This window comes from Phacochoerus africanus, chromosome 9 (assembly GCF_016906955.1).
Source record: "Phacochoerus africanus isolate WHEZ1 chromosome 9, ROS_Pafr_v1, whole genome shotgun sequence".
Taxonomy (NCBI): Eukaryota; Metazoa; Chordata; class Mammalia; order Artiodactyla; family Suidae; genus Phacochoerus; species Phacochoerus africanus.
Genome location: NC_062552.1, coordinates 113684956 through 113701480, shown reverse-complemented (window position 1 = coordinate 113701480; position 16525 = coordinate 113684956). Strand labels below are relative to the sequence as shown.

The window sequence follows — 16525 nt, the reverse complement described above, 5'->3', positions numbered from 1 at the left end:
CTTTTGTGGTTACATCTCTTTTTTATCCCTTGTTTCAGCTTATCATCTTTTGCCTAACCTTGCCATAGTATTTTTTCTCTCAAAGAACCAACTTTTGTTTGTTTTTTTTTTCAAAATGACTTCTATTTTGTATCTGTTCACTATTTATTTCTTTATTTTTCCTTTATAATTTCCTTCCTTTCTTTAGACTTATTCTTTTTCATTGTAGTAGTCTAGACTGGATACTTTTATTTTAAACCTCTCTTCTTTTTATATAAAAGTTTAGGAGTTCTTGCTATGGTGCAGTGGATTAAGAATCCAACTGCAGTGGCTCAGGTTCAATCCCCAGCCCAGCCCAATGAGTTAAAGGATCCAGCATTGTCACACTTAGGGCTAGGATTCAGTCCCCGGCCTAGGAACTTCCATATGCTGCAGGTGTGGTCATAAAAAAATTTTTTTTTAAAATAAAAGTTTAAGGTTATAATTTCCCTCAAACTACTGCTCAGTTGCATCCATGAGTTTTGATACCTATTATTTTTGTTATTGTTACACGTTCAAAAGTACTTTCTAATTTCTGCTTTGATTCCTTTCTCGACCCAGAGGTCAAGAAAGGTTTGTAGAAATGTGTTATTAAATTTTCAAACCTGGAGTTCCCGCTGTGGCTCAGTGGAAGGGAATCTGACTAGTATCCATGAGGATGAGAGTTCGATCCCTGGCCTCGCCCAGTGGGTCAGGGATCCAGCGTTGCAGTGAGCCGTGGTGTAGGCCCCAGATGCAGCTCACATCCCACGTGGCTGTGGCTGTGGTGTAGGCCGGCAGCTATAGCTCCAATTTGACCCCTAGCCGCCTGGGAACTTCCATATGCAGCAGGTGTGGCCCTAAAAAGCAAAATAGAAAAGAAAAAACAATTCAAACCTATGAGGAGGTGGTTATTTCTTATTTTTGATTTTAGTTACCTTTTCAACATTGACTACTAACTACAATTACAAAGATACAGCTTCTTTGAAATTTGTGAAGACTTGCTCTATAGTCCAATAGTATATGTCAGTTTTTGTAAATATTTTGTGTGCTTCAAAATAATATACCTTCTCCATTTTGAGCACATGTTTTATATATGTCCCTAGAGCAGATCTTCTACATATTACCATGGGGCGGGGGGAGATGGGGATTTGACCAGTTCTCCTTGCAGCTCTTCCAATTTTAGGTGTGTGTGTATTTTGAAGCTGTCTTATTGAAGGTCTCCATGTCTAGAGCTGTTACATCTTCCTGGTGAACTGAATCTTTATGAATATTTAATGACTCTCTTTATCTTATAATAATGATTTTTGCCTTAAAACCTGACTTGTCTGCTTTTAATATAGCTACACCAGTCAGGGGCAATATGATGTTTTTCCTCCCTTTACTTTTAACCTTTCTTAGTCCTTATGTTTTAGGCTCTTCTCTTAGAAACAGCATATGACTTTTTTTTAAAAAATCTGTGTTAATGATCTTTACCTTTTGATGAAGATTTTTAGCCTATTTTAAAGGACATATTTGGATTTATTTCTGCGGTCTTACTTTGCATTTGCTTGTCCCTCTTTTTCCAGATTCCTTTTAACTTGTTTGAAATTGATCACGATTCTTCCATGCCTCGTTTCTCTTCCCCGCTTCTAATGCTTTAGAAGTTACATAATTTTTTTCTCTTCTTTTAGTGTTGATCTTAGAACTTTTACCGTGAATATTTTTAAGTGTTTAGAGTTAATCAGTATATTTAACCTCCAGATCAATACAAGGCCCCTGGAGTGCTTTAATTTCTCTTCTCTCTTCCTCCCAAATGATATGCTGTGTTTGTCTAGGACTTCAGCTCTATTTCAGTTTCTTGTTATTTTAAGTCAGTTTTTGTTAGCGTCAGCCCTTCATATCTATGGGTTCTGCATCCGTGGACTCGATCGACCACTGAAGAAAATATCTGGAGAAAAAAAGAATTCCAGAACGTTCCAAAAGTCAAAATTTATTTCCCCTGCACACCGGTAGCTATTTCCATAGCATTTACATTCTATTAGGTATTATAGGTACTCTAGAGATGGTTTAAAGTGTACGGGAGGATGTACATAGGTTATCCATAATTTTATGTAAGACACTTGAGCATCTGCAGATTTTGATCTCTCTGGGACCCTGGGACCAAAACCCTCACAGAGACCAAGGGACGGCCGTATTGTGTCGTCAAGTCAACGCTTGATTACATTTTCTTTCCTTATCATTTCTTCTTGCATTTGGACCTTTCTTTTTAGGTCTTTTTTTTTTTTTTTTTTCTTGAAAATATTAAGAAGTTCCTGGGGAGTTCCCGTCGTGGCTCAGTGGTAAATGAATCTGACTAGAAACCATGAGGTTGCAGGTTCGATCCCTGGCCTTGCTCAGTGGGTTAAGGATCCGGCATTGCCGTGAGCTGTGGTGTAGGCTGCAGACGCGGCTCGGATCCCGAGTTGCTGTGGCTCTGGTGTAGGCTGGCGGCTACAGTTCCGATTCGACCCCTAGCCTGGGAACCTCCATATGCTGTGGGTGCGGCTCAAGAAATGGCAAAAAGACCAAAAAAAAAAAAAGAAGTTCCTATAGTGAGTATCTGCTTTTAGTTAGTCTTGACTTTTTGTCTGAAAAATGTATTTATTTTTGCCTTCATTCTTAGAAGATAGTATTACTGGATATATGATGATAGTTTCACAGTTATTTTTTCTCTTTCACATTGAGAATATCGTTCCACTTTCATCTCTGTCCCTGGTTTTATCTTAATTGCTACTCCTCTTTAAGGGATATGTTTTCTTTTGAAATCTTTTGTTGCTATTGTAGTATCTACAGTTTGACTGTGATATATCTAGATATGCATTTTTTTTTTATTTATCTTCCATGCAGTTTGTTGGCTTTCTGAATCTGAAAGTTGGTACCTTTCACCAAAATTAGAAAATGCTCAATCATTTTCTGTGCCCGTATTGGATTTTCCCCATATTTCTTTTAACTCTGAAGCTCTAGGTAGATTTATATTGGATCTTCTTACTATGTTCCATATTGCCCAATCTTTCTTCCATACTTTCTCTGTCTCTCTCTGCTGTGTTTTCTATAATATCTTTAGATCCATCTTCCAATTCACTAAATTTTTTTACTCTTTCTCTTTCAATTGCATTGAGATTTTTGTTGTTGCTGTTTGTTTTGGCCGTGCCCACTATGGCATGCGAAAAAGCACCTGGACCCAGGGATCAAACCCATGCCATAGCAGTGACCTGAGACACAGCAGTGACCCAAGCCACAGCAGTGACAATGATGGATCCTTAACCCACTGAGCCACCAGGAAACTCCCGGCATTGAGTTTTTTAATCTCAGGGATTATATAGAAATTCTGTTTGATGCATTCCAAAATCTGTCTGCTTCATTTTAATAATCTTGTCTTCCTTTTCTAACATGTGTTAATTCCCTCATTTACTTTTTTAATACATACTTGGCATTCTGTACCTAATTATTGCAATATTTGTAGGCTCTGCAATTCAGGTTCTATAGTTTGTTTTTTCTGTTGTCTCTTATGAGCTCAGTGGTGTGTGTGTGTGTGTGTGTGTGTGAGTGAACCTATGTTTGTTAAAATCTTATCTGTGGGACTTCTTTGTGGCCTGAGTTTCAAGTATGTTCTTCTAGAAAGGGTTTAATTTTCTTCCAGCAGGCACCCCTGGGCACTTTCAACTAAATTTAGCTTGAGGCCTTTTGGTCAGCAGTAGAATTCTGGCCTCATCCCCACAAGACTTCAGGCTTGTGGTTACAAATTCTCAGGGGAGGCTTTTCTTGTCTGCTCTTCCATCTGGAGCTGAGGTTAAGGCTGGCTGTTATCCCCATTGTTTGCCTGTGAGGGACAGTTACTTTTTCCTAGGATCTCATCGTGCAGCGGTCCCAGCTTTTTCCATGGCATTTTTGCAGGTATAGGTTCCCAGTAGCCTGTTTGGTGATTTTCAGGTTATGCGCTTCTACTTCAGTATTTGATCCAGCCTCATGTGTGGGAATCCTGGTGGCTCAAGTGTGGGCTGCTTTCTTCCAGAGAGGATTTGCTTTTAAAAACTTCTGCTGGGAGCCTGGGGACCAGTTCATCTGAGACCACGTTAACTCCTGCAAGGGGCCCCAGGATCCAAGGAGCTGCCCAAGTCAATCCCTCTGCTCCTCTGTCCTCCTCCCCCTAAGTTTGGGTTCTTGTCTCAGCTGTAGAGGAGGCATTTACCACCTGCCTTTCTTGGTGGCCTCCTTACTGCTCACGTTTCATTCTTGTGTGTGCGAAGTTCTTTTGGTACAGTTGTGTTTATTGGACCTCAGAGATCCTTCTTATTTTCCAGGGAACCCAGCAATGACTTAAAAATATATTGCTGTCCTTTATTCGGGATCTTTCGTATGATAGTTGGATACCTTCCAAATGTCCTTTCTGCCGCCAGCTGGTAACGTGAGCTTGTGGTCCCCTCTTGTCCTCAGTTTTCTGCCTACAGTCGGTTTTGAACAGAAGCGCTGCTCCAGCTCCAGCGCAGGCCCTGCTTCTGCAATCCCCTTAATTCCACCTGCTTCTTTTCACACTTGGCAAAAGGCCAGAGTTCTCAAATAAATCCCCAAGAAGGAGAGCTCCACCCTACAGGCTCACCTCTAGGTTTAAAGCCATCAGCTCGAGAGAGAGAGAGAACCCTAGCGCATGGGGGTGAAGGTGGAGGCAGCCCATGCTGATGATACGATAATGGAACAAAGAGTGAACCTGTCAAGAAAACAGCAGCACGGCCATGTCGAATCAGAAGCTGGCCCTTAACTTGTGAGTTGCGAGTGTGGCTCATTCTCAGCCTGAACTAACGTGATTTCTCACCTTTTATGTTCAGTATTTCCCATCGGTTTGACAGGAGACTGAAAACCAGGTTTTTAGTTGAGATTAATAACACATGGCTCTGTGGAGGCCTCGTGAAATCAGGTGGCTTTAGTTTATGCTAACCTCATCGCTGTATGCAAGGTAGAAACTCAGCTAACACTACGAATTGGCAGGCATTTCCACCAGATCACACGTTCATTTTAATGAATGATTTTCGAGGAGATGGTTAGAAATGCCCCTTCCAACAGGATGCCAGTTTTCTTCTTTTAAGTAGTTGGCGCCCTGGAATGACAACCCCGGCAGTGGGAGGTGGCTGACACCAAGTCAGTGCAGCAGGCGTGCCCCACCGTGCACAAGCCGGCATCAAGTGATTAATAATTGAGGGAGCTTGTTGCTTCCTGCTGAGGTTGTGTGTAATTTATGGATTATGAGCCCATGCTAAAAATCTCAGGGAAAGCTAATTGTATCAAGTGAGAGAGAGAGATGCATTTCCATTTTAATTCTAACTCCCTGAAGTTACGTCAGTGTACCTGTTTTCATCCAGAAATATAATATTCAAGAGTGTGTTGGCTTCCTGTCTCCGTCCTAGTAAGCTTCCTTCCTGGGGAGGAGGAGGAGACATTTCCATTTCCTGCTGGAGCATCTTTGAGAACTAGCAGCTCCACCCTGGACCAGCTCCGGGGCTCCCTGGGTGTACGCTGTTTGTCTGTGAGGTATTAAGCGAAGGCTGTGTGCACACACTGGGCTTCCACGCAGAACCAGACTCCCTGCGATCCACAACCTTGAATTCATGGGCTAGGGACGTGGTTTGCTTTTCTCTTCTTTAATTCCTGTGCTGCCTTTAGGAAGAAAGTCTCCGTCTGACTCTAGGGCTTCCCTCCTGCTTCTTCATCTCCTTTAAGAAAGTTCTCAGGAGTTCCTGTCGTGGCTCAGCAGTAATGAACCTGACTGGTATCCATGAGGACGCAGGTTCAATCCCTGGCCTCGCTCAGTGGATTGGGGATCCGGCGTTGCCTTGAGCTGTGGTATAGGTCACAGACACGGCTTGGATCTGCCGTTGCTGAGGCTGCGGTGTAGGCCGTCATCTGTAGCTCTGATTCAATGCATAGCCTGGGAACCTCCATAGGCTGCAGGTGGGGTCCTAAAAAATAAATAAATAACTGGAGTTCCCGTCATGGCTCAGCGGCTAATGAATCCGACTAGGAACCATGAGGTTGCAGGTTCGATCCCTGGCCTTGCTCAGTGGGTTAGGGATCCGGCGTTGCCGTGAGCTGTGGTGTAGGTTGCAGACGCGGCTCAGATCCCACGTCGCTGTGGCCCTGGTGTAGGCCGGTGGCTACAGCTCCGATTCAACCCCAAGCCTGGGAACCTCCATATGCCGTGGGAGCAGCCCTAGAAATGGCAAAAATAAATAAATAAATAAAAGAAAAAGACATTCTCAGGCTCAGAACCTTCCCTCTTGTGAGAGCATCGCACTGAAATGCTGTATCATTGCTTTCATTCTAGTGTTTTTCTCCCACTCCTCCACCCTGAACTCTAAACTTTTTACTTAAAAATGTTTCACCTGTAGAAAAGAGAAGGGTGTTGAACACCATTTATACCTTTCACTGGGGTTCACTAAGAATTAGCTTTTTGCAATGCTTGCCTCTTTCTTACTCTTTTGCTCCCAGAATTCAATCCCTCTCCATACATGTTCAGAGAAGTATCGTAATCTGCCTGAAGGTGGGTAGTGAAGTGGATTCTAAGCCCCGTGTTGTTAAAAAAAAATAAGGATTCAGAATGGAATCGATTTTCTAAAAGCCAAACCGCAGCGCACTTGACTCATCCGAGTGTAGTTGGGTTCCCTCTGAAACTCTTTTAGGCTCATTCAGCAGACTGAGTATTTGGGGATTCAACAGCAGTTACCTGCAGCAATGATCCCGAGAATCGTGGCACGGGACTTCCATTTCCATTTGCTTTCATAACTCTCGTAGCTCCCTGTGCAGTTCATTGCATTTACCCAGTTTCATGTTTGGTAGCACCTTACAGGAATCTTAGCCACTTTTATGCATCTAAGACACAGCCAAAAAAAACAGGAAGTTTGCAGAAAACATGGCAGGGACCATCCCCGAAACACAGGGGCTGTGTTTACAGGCAAGGCCCTGAGGACTTTCTCTGCAGGCCTCTTCCCTCTTACTTTATGCTGCGTTCCCATCAGCCTCCGGGCATGAAGAAAACAGGGGAGTTCCCTGGTGGCACAGCAGGTTAAGGATCTTGCCTTGTCTCTGCTATGGCATGGGTTCTGATCCCTGGCTCTGGAACTTCCATATGCCATGGTTGAGGCCACAAAAGAAAGAAAGCAAACAGAACTACTCAGGGCAGCAGGGAGCAGCAGTGGGCAGGCAGACAGGATGAGAAACCAGGTCAGAATTCTCCAGCACCCCTAAGAACTGTCCTCTGTGCTTAGAACTTTTCATTTTATTGTCACACAGCCCTGTAAGGTACATGAGGGACCTACTGAAGGCCTTACTAAGAAGCAGTGCTGGGATGTGAACCCCTAAAAGTCAGTCTGTCTTGAAAACCAGGCTCTTTCTGGAAGGACTGCGGGGAAGGGGTGCTGATCCGGGATCACAGAGGATGGGACAGGTGCTGGGAAACTTCTGGAGCCTGGAGACGTCATCATGCAGATGCACGTGTTGTCCTTGTTGGGGCTCGTGATGAAGCAGCTGGCAGAGGTGGCATTTTGATAATGGCCCTCTTGCATTTTGCTGGTGCATGTTACAGGGGGGTTTCTGTACCACCAGCTTCAATTTCGCAGAGCACCACAGGCATGGCGCACAGGGAGGGGGAAGACAGACCGCTTGGCCCACTCCCTGCTACACCGTTTCCACCAAGGACCCTCCCTGCCTTTGCCTTTCCCTCTGGGCTACAGCAGCATCTCTGTGAGCCTCAAGGCCCCTGGGGGGGTTGGGGGTCGGGGCAGGATAGAAAGCGGGGAGCTCAGGACTGACTCTCATTGGAGGCCCAATCCCATGGCCTTCCTGCGGGTGCCGCCTCCTCAGGGAATGTGCAGTGGGGCGCCTTGCTGGACTTCCCAAGCTTGTGGGCTCTCTGCCCACAATCCCATCCATTCCTGCACGTGCTCCGTCTCTCGGTTGTGGGTCCTCGTGTGGTGCAGCGCTTGCTGCCAAGGACAGATCAGTGACGGGGGCTGAGATGCCAGCTTGAGGAATTCACGTGCCAGTGGGAACCAGAGATGTTGGCTCCGTCCTCACGCAGCTCGTAATGATGGTGGGAAGTGCTATTCCTGGAGGGAACATGGGGGTCCCTAAAGTTGGGGTTGTGTAGGAAGGAAAAGTGTGCCTGTGTTCCCGAGATGCAGAAATGTGTCCCTGGTTGATGAGCCTGGGGCGACAGGGCCAACAAGGGCTTTTATAACTAACAGGGGAAGTTACTGTTCCCACTTCGCCAAGAAGGAAGCACAAGGGCAGGCAGCTCACTGCCCAGATAGACGGACACAATACACTCACCAGAGGTGGGCTGGCTGCTCGCAGGTCCGATGGGAGTGCAAAGCAGGGTCTTAGTCACAGACAAATGGAAAAGCATGAGAGCGGGTCTGCTGCTGTTACCGAGAGAGCTCAAGCTTGAGAGTCAGGCTTTGGTTCCCATCCCAGCTCTGCTCCTCATTAGCCGTGTGGCTTACGGAAAATTACCAAACTTCTGCGACCCCACTTCCGGCCTCCGTGAAGGAAGGATGCTAACGTCCACATTGCGGAGTTAAGCGCAGTCCTCTCTGCCGACATAGCAGGGGGCCTGTTGGTGGTAAGTTTGGTAGATGGTAGTTTATGGCTGCTCGCGACTTCCCTGTTGGCCTGTAAGCATCTTTGTGACAGTGTCTGAATCTGATTCCACGCCAGAGGCCTCCCCTGGGACCCTCCCCAAGGTCGTGCATTTGTATCTGATGTTCAGTGAATATTTGCAGAAGGGCGGAAGGAGGGAGGGAACGTGTGAGTGGATGGCTGTCACCGCGTGGCAGGTATCTCTTTTTGCTGAACACTAGATTTAGTCTTCCGACAAAAGGCTCCCACTAGAGCCGATTTAGAAGAGAGCAGGCTTTTTCTCTGAAGTACCTGGCCAACGTCGCCTGGTGGTGTCTCCTCCATGATGTTGGCGGGCATGTGAAACCAAGCACAGCTTGATTTTTATGGTTTAATAGAAGAGATTGCGCTTCCACTGCTGTCATTTCAAAAGAGTGTTGTTTTGACGTCTCCACTGCGCAAATGGAGTGAAAATGTCATGATGGGAGATGAGCTAGGGAAGACAGAGGTGTCAGGACTTGGGACCCTGTCTTCAAAGCGGAGCCGCCTGTTGGCCCATCGCCGGCTCGGACAGCAAAGCATCTGATGTGCAAGCTCAGGGGGCTGCCGGCTGTCTCATCCCAGGGGCTTTAATCGGTGTCCTCTCTTGTCTCCATCCCTCCCCGCCGTCCCTGTCTGCAGGAACGGCCTCACCAGCTGCCGGATGCGGACTGAGAGCGAGCCGTCGTGTGGCTCGCCGGTGGTCAGCGGAGACCCCAAGGAGGATCACAACTACAGCAGTGCCAAGTCCTCCCACGCCAGGAGCACCTCGCCCGCCAGCGACTGTGTCTCCTCCTCCTCGGCCGATGACCACTACGAGTTTGCCACCAAGGGGAGCCAGGAGGGCAGCGAGGGCAGCTTCCAGAGCCACGAGAGCCACAGTGAGACGGAGGAAGACGACAGGAAACGCAGCCCGAAGGAGGCCAAGGATGCTCTGGGGGACAGCGGCTACGCGTCCCAGCACAAGAAGCGCCAGCACTTCGCCAAGGCGAGGAAGGTCCCCAGCGACACGCTGCCCCTCAAAAAGAGACGCACGGAAAAGCCCCCCGAGAGCGATGACGAGGAGATGAAAGAGGCGGCGGGGTCGCTCCTGCACTTGGCGGGGATTCGGTCCTGTTTGAATAACATCACCAATCGGACGGCAAAGGGGCAGAAAGAGCAAAAGGAAACCACAAAAAATTAAAAACAAGTCACTGATTTGTTTTGAACTTACGGCCATTTGGTTTCAGCATGTCAGGAGATTTCTAATGATTTGTGGCAATATCAGCAATTTGTTATTTTTTCTTTTTTTCTTTTTTTTTGGTTTGGTTTTCTTTCTTTTCTTTCCTTTTTTTTTTTTTTTTTTTAATTTGCCCCCCTCCTTTGTTTTGGACCCTTAAGAATTTTATGTTTAAAGGAGATTGAAGCCATAGAACTCATGTCGACACTCAGCTGTTTTACAAAAGCTTTTCATTATCTGAAGACAAAACCGAAAAAGCCAAAATTACCATTGCTTCCTCCAGCTTGTCAGAACACCGTGGCTGAGTCCGCAGGGATGGCAACCGTAATGCCACGGGGATACACATCCTAGAAGGCACTGTGCAGAGTAACCATCGATCAGGCCCAACCTTTAGGTTTAAAAGGTCAGGATGTCCACCCACTTGGGTTTGCTGAGTGAATGCACATAAGGAGAAAGAAAGACCCCTGGTCCCCCTGGGAGCAGACCCAAGCTCATGCAGAGGGCATTGAATGGTGCCAGGAAAACCCTTGGCATCGCCCCAGGAATGCAGGGGGAGGGGGCAGGGCAGGGCAGTTACCAGGCCTCTGCGCTTCTTAACCGTGAAGCCTGGTAGCATCTTCCGAGGTGGACACTGGACCATTCGTGTTCACCAGGTTGTCAGTGACTCACGGGAAGAAACTGGGTCCGTTTTTAGTGATGTTGCTGACCAATTCTGTTCTATATTAAATGAAGAGAAGGTTCCACAAGCCATAAGCCTGAAGGTTGGTCCTGCACACCTGCGCGTGCATGCATGCACGCGCATACACACACACACACACACACACACAGATACAGGCACCCACCTAGACACACCACACGAGAGAGAAAAAAAAAAACTGATGCAAAAAACAAGCGATGTCTTCTTACTGCGCAAGTGAAAATCAAGTCCGGTAGCCGTTAGGGAAGGAAATAATGGTACAGATCTTTTTCTGTCTGTCAGAACCATTTGATCCACGTGAACATGAAACAAAAACAAAAAGTTCCGGAAGCTGCCATTAGTATTGTGGTGGATTTTTAAAGATAAAAGGCACATTGATGGACAAACTAAAACATGGCAAAAAAGGAAAAAAACAAAAAACTCCTATACTGCCCTCAAAATGGAGTTTGCAATTAATGTCAGTCAGGATTCATCTTTGCAAAAATCAATGATTTCCACATTCAGCCAGTGTAGCCAGCAGAAATTTCTGATCCACAGTGCATGGAATTCCTTTGAAAAAAAAAAAAAATCACAAAAACACAAACTTTTTTTTATTCAAAAATAACAAAGTTCTTGTAAGGTAAATAATGTATTTAGCATGAAGCATGAATTATTTTCATATAAATATAGAAAATAGAGAAAAGGCTATGCCTCTAATTTTTAAGCCCTTAGGCTTAGAGGTTCTTTTGGTTTTCTTCCTTTTTTTTTTTAATTTCATTGAAATTTTCTTTCGTTGGTTTTTTTTTTTTTTTCCTTTTTTCCGATTATTTTGTTTTGGTTTTTTGAAGCAGGTGTTTAAGGTTTAACCTTCTTCAGGGACAAATTCTGACTGTTGGGGAGCTTACTCTGCAATACAAAAAATATCTTCATGCTCTGGTAGGGCCTTGATGGTGGAGCTGTGTACTGCCTTGTCTGCACTTCAGCCCCCGACCCCCTCTGATTCTCTGTTGAAAAGTGTGTCCTTTCTCTTTGTCTGTACGTGTTTACCATGACGCAATAATTTGAGGGCAAACTTAGTAGTGAGTGTGGATGATAGAATCAAGAGAATTATGGGACGCTGACTTGAGAAAACCACGACAGTGATTTGCTTCTAGGGAAAAGGCAGTGACTAATTATGCAAATTTGCCAGGAGAAGGGGAAACACACGAATGGGCCTTATTGGATGAGGGTGTGAGTTAGGTACACGTGAAGGAGGAAGTGACACGGGTGTGAGAAGGCCCCATCCCAGCCGTCTTCCCGCGACGCCCTCTCTCGGTGGGAAGAAGGGGCCCCGCCGTCTCTACCGCCTCGGTGCAGGAACCAGCGTGGAATTAAGCCCACCTAGACTGTAAGAGGTGAATTTAGACAACTAGGTGATGTCACGGAGGCCAGAACCTCCTCTGTTATCTTTGCCTAAAAGAAACTATCTGGGGAGATCCAGAGAAACCTCTAAAAGAATTTGATCTTCCACCCACAGGGAAGGGAATTTTAAAACACAAACAAAAACACCCACTCCCGTGGCTCAGGATACGATGGGGAGGGGGACGGAGGGAACCGGGGTGATCTGGATTTTAAAACCAGGGCTGTGTGGGCCATCGTGGGGCCCATCCGCCAGCGCCCGGCACTGTTAGAAGCTCCATCAGCCAGGACAGTGGGAATTAACTGGTGCATTAACTCCCCCTGAGTTGCTGTTCAGAGAACCTGGGGGAATAAAAAACTACACCCATACACGGGTCAGATTTATTACCTGAACCTGAGTACTTCCAGCATTACTTGTTCGGGTGTAGACAGGAATAAGGGTGTCTTTTTTGAAGTGCTTTGTGCCCTCCGTCTCCCCAAGCATCTGACACCCCCAAAAGCCATCCACAGCCGTGCAACCTGAGCAACACTTTGACCCGGTGTTGTCACCTGACCAAGCCCACCTCCGTCCCCACCCCCAAGATCAAGTTCAGACTCCTCCTGAGAGGCAGAGGTAAAGGCCCAGGGCTGTTTCTGGCAGGGGATTTCGTCCAGTTCAAACCCCCACAGTGGGCTGTCTCCCCTCATTTCCTTTCTCTAAAGGAGCAAAGGCCTCTTTTAGAAAATAATAAAATGCAATGTGTGTGATTTACTTTACTGATCTCTTTGAGAAATAGATAAATATCTTATAAAAGTGTGTTCTTAACTCCAGAACCACTCTTTTTGCATAAATACCTCATCGGGCAGCTTTCTAAGTGTTATTTTCCTGAGTCTCCCTCAGTCCCTTTGGAGGAGCCGCTGGGAGACGTCGGGGGAACTTTAGTGAGGGTACTTTTTTCTATTTTTCTTCTGTTTTTGGAGGCATACACATTATGCATAACCAAAACAATGGCTCAATTGTGTTTAACTTTGTATTTTGATTGTTGAGGAAAAAAAAAAAAGTAATTGATGTGTATGTGGCCGTTGGTAGTGACTTCATTGCCGAATGAGGTTGGCCATGCCCTTGCCAAGCCAAGGGGCAGGCGGCACCCTCTCGCAACCCCTCCTCCAAGAGCAGTAGAGAATTTAAGCACAAGCCTCTTTGTGAAAGAATATTTTGCTCAAGTGTAATTCACTTTAGTCTTGGAATTTCTTCCCAAACGTCAGGTGTTCTTTTAGCTTCCAAACTAGCCTGTGTATTCATTAGTCTTGACAAAATCGCCTGTGCACCGGTCAAGGGGTGTGGTGTTTTTGCTTTCACTTCTCCGGCAGGGAGAAGTGGCATTTCATGTGTCATTGCAGTAACTCACATACTCACGTGGGGCGGTGGGTGGGTGGGTGGGGGGGGAATGGGGAACTATAGCAATATTTGAAGATGCTCTGGAAAACAACCGTGAACACATCAGCACCATGACATCTGCAGTTACTTGCTGTTGGTCCTCAGACACATTTAAGAGAAAGAGACTGTAGCTCTTTTTTCTTAAAATGATAGACACATAGACAGTTATTTTTATGCTACTACAATTGTCTTTTATCTTTACCTAGTACTATGTGGCAAGGGTTTGCATCATAGATTTTTTTCCCAGCCTTATAATATACCGTAAGCTCCTACTCCCCCTCCCCCTCCCCCTCTCTAATCAGTATCCCTTCAAGAGTTCTTTGGTGAAACTGTCTCTGAAACTAAAAGGAATCCAATCCACATCTCGGTGGTTTGAGATAACCACGGCCAAGACAGCGGTGGAAGGTTTTAGTCTTGAGACTGAGCTTCTAAGAAGGGAGGTGTCAGAGGCTTTTCCCAAGAGCTGCTTTGTTTCTGGGAGAGGCGTCCAGCGTGCCTGGCTCTTGCTGGACATGGCTTGCAATGCCACAGGGCCTCCCGGGGGGGAACCATCGCCCAGAACGGCCGTCTTTCCTGGGGGACAGCTGCAGGCTGTGGGCTCTGGTGCAGGAGAACCTGTCCAGGTGGCTTTTGTGCCCAGCTCCGTCCTGGGACGCAGCAGGACTGCTCCCCATCACAGATACCCCCACTCCACGTGGGTGGACCCTCTGCCTCTCTCACTCATCGAAGGGCTCTCGGAGAAGGAATCAGAGTTAGGTATCAAGCGACCTCTGTTGGGAGAGTTTTCCATGTGGGATTGAATTCAATTCAATGTGACTCCTCTTTCCCTTTAAACTTGATTCAGGTTGGGACTCTTGTTTCTTTCTGGTGGATCACAGCTGCCCAGATGTTGCCATTTGATTCTTTCTGTTTCTGTAGAGGAGTATTTTCCTTTCGTCTTCAGGATTTCTTTTTTCTTTTCTTTTCTTTTTTTTTTTTTTTTGCCACCAAAAGAACACATTTGAACTCCGTGTCCCCTCTTGATTGTGACTTAACCCGTGTTGACAGTTAAACCCTTCGTGTCGTTAAGTCCCAGCTCCAGTACTATATCAAACACTGTTATGCACATAATGCAGCACTGTGATCTAATTTAAATAATACTTTTTTATTATTTATACTACTATATATAATAGACATCAACACTTTTGCTATATAACCTAAGTGATATCTTTTTAGTTACCTGCCAAAACTTGGGACTTTGGTTTATATCTGCAGTTAACAAGGTTACAAAGTTGTAATGGTGTCTTCTTTTTTTTTTTTTCCTCTTTGTAACGAAATGTGTAAATCACAGTATAGACATTGTGTGGTGTTCCCGTTTCTGGAGTCCCATGAGGATTTACACATGGCATTCAGTGTTCTGTATAGACCCACCTGCCTTTGTGACTTCATCTGTTAATTCCCCGTCCTTTGAGAGAACACCTGTGATGGTGGTGGACCCCTGTTCTCTCTCTCTCTCTCTCTCTCTCTCTCTCTCTCTCTCTCTCTCTCTCTCTCTCTCCTACTGGTTATTCTTGAATTAAGCACAGACTCATCAGCTCCGTTGCTTTATCATGAATAATGCGTGTGACCTTGCGATTCTTCCACAGTTCGGCAAACAAGTGCTAGCTTCACTGACCAAAAATTAAGGAAGGAAAATCCGATTTTTAAAACAATCCATCTTTTAACGGCCGAAACCAATGTGTCTATGGTGCTGCATTTTGCTGTCTGTCCTACTTTTGAAATCAGACCTGGGTGAAAGATCACTTCTGACTTAACTGTGATAATGCTCACAAGTACCCTTCTTGTTCGTTTTGTTAGTGTTGAAATCAAGACTATTTATTTGGAATATCTATAACAGTGTTTTCCACTGTGTTTCATTTGCAAAAGTTGAGAACAGCCTTCCCTACTTTTTGCAAAGAATTAATATTCCATATTGGATTCGCGAAGACTTCGATATGGGGAATCTATCCAACCTAGCAATTGTCTTTCATCCTTTCATGACTCTGGCCTGAGTTCACAACCCCTCCCTTCTTTTCGATGAAACTCTTAGCACCATTTCAGTTATTTAAGCATCTTCAGCCTTTCTTGAGTATGTATGTTGAGCCGTCGGCGCACACAGCTGATTCAGTAACCAGTTTCCTGCTGTCATTCACCCTCGCTACTTATACTGCCATGGTGACGATGTGGAGGAAACGAGTGTCTGTGTGTCTCTGGGAAGCATTATACACTTGTTCATTTTTTATACTCTGATGCTGTAACATTTCTGAGTTCTGTTTGTGTTTTACAGAAAACGAAATAACAGTGATAAAGCAATCAGAAGACAAGAGGTTTACTGTCATCCTTAGGGTCGTCTGACCTCTGGCCAATAGACCGACATGGCCAAATTCATTTACGAGAGTAATAAGTTTTCAAAAGCCAATTTTTTTTTTCTTTCTGTATGAAACTGCCAATATCATGACTAGAAAGGGAGACCCATAGAGGAGAAAGGAAAGTGATGCTCAGTTGCATTTGTGTTACTAACGGAGCAGTGTGGACGCAGGCACGATCAGCCGAACTCTAGGGACCTGATGGTGTTGCTTTGGAGGCATCCATACTTGCATTTCACATTCTTCATATGTAATCATATTGCCAAAGACAAACTATTTCATCATTTATTGTAAATAACACTTTTCCCCAGACCTACCATAAAGTTTCTGTGATGTATTGTCTTCCAGTTGCAATAAAAATTACTGAGTTGCATCAATTGAAGAAAAATGCCACGTGGTATTGTGTGCACCGCGTCTCCACATGCAAAGGCTGAGCAGTAAATTCCTGTCGGTTTCTTACCAGCGCTGGGGTGTGTTCTCCCCCCTCCCCCCCCCCCTTTTATTTTTTCGGTCTGATGTTAGACTCTCCATTGCACTTACACCTATCCTCATGCTTCCCTTTCAGAAGAAAATCACACGTCTTTTACAGATATGCACACTTGCAGCCTATGGCTGGGCTCACCTGTGCTTCTCAGGAGAATTCCAGCTCTGACCTAAAGAATTGGACAGCAGGCTTCCCACCATGAACTTCAGAGCTTGTGGTCAAGACAGATTGTGCCTTTCTTTTGGAAATTGTTGAGCAATATACTAAAATTATACAGTGGGGC

The 16525-nt window shown here is 45.5% G+C and overlaps 1 protein-coding gene across 11 annotated transcripts in view; it reads left to right on the top strand.

The window, feature by feature from the left end:
- Positions 1-16135, top strand: part of FOXN3 (forkhead box N3) — a 415529-nt gene extending 399394 nt beyond the window's left edge. For all 11 annotated transcript variants that reach the window (XM_047796330.1, XM_047796332.1, XM_047796329.1 and 8 more), the window contains one exon: positions 9307-16135. In XM_047796330.1, coding sequence (XP_047652286.1) covers positions 9307-9847 — 541 coding nt within the window. In that variant the 3' untranslated portion in view covers positions 9848-16135. The remainder of the gene's footprint in view (positions 1-9306) is intronic.
- The last annotated feature ends 390 nt before the right edge of the window (positions 16136-16525 follow it).